Source organism: Sinocyclocheilus anshuiensis, unplaced genomic scaffold, assembly GCF_001515605.1.
Source record: "Sinocyclocheilus anshuiensis isolate Anshui unplaced genomic scaffold, SAMN03320099.WGS_v1.1 scaffold1306, whole genome shotgun sequence".
NCBI lineage: Eukaryota > Metazoa > Chordata > Actinopteri > Cypriniformes > Cyprinidae > Sinocyclocheilus > Sinocyclocheilus anshuiensis.
The window spans coordinates 11423-11780 of record NW_015558625.1 but is presented as its reverse complement, the minus strand read 5'-3'; the positions used below and the strand labels follow the sequence as shown (position 1 = coordinate 11780).

Here is a 358-nt window from a genome sequence, read left to right as displayed (position 1 = left end):
CACATTTCATTACACCAAATACACAAAATAATGTTCTTTTTAGCAGCATCATATGACCCCTTTAAACTGAAAACTGAAAATATAGCAATAAAGGCTAATTCAAACTCTTAATAAATACTATAATAGTTTATGACGAATAGTAACTGTTTCTCTGTAGACACCTTGAAGACGGGCAGCCTCTGCCTCTGTTTCTCTATGGAGAGCGCCGTGTGTGGGTTATAGATGATGGGGGAGCTGGCGGTGTCAGTGCACAGATCTCTCTCCTCACACACACCTGGAGCCTCTGAGCCTGAGAGAGACACAGATCAGATCAGCCCTTCACACACACACTCACACTCACACTCACACTCACACTCAC

General features: G+C 43.3%; 1 protein-coding gene across 1 annotated transcript in view; it reads right to left on the bottom strand.

Annotated features, from left to right (window-relative positions):
* The window catches only part of dhx35 (DEAH-box helicase 35), a 31666-nt gene that overhangs the window by 30675 nt on the left and 633 nt on the right, over positions 1-358 (bottom strand). Inside the window, exon 2 of the mRNA XM_016476783.1 lies at positions 162-289. Within this exon, the coding sequence (XP_016332269.1) occupies positions 162-289 (128 nt within the window). The remainder of the gene's footprint in view (positions 1-161; positions 290-358) is intronic.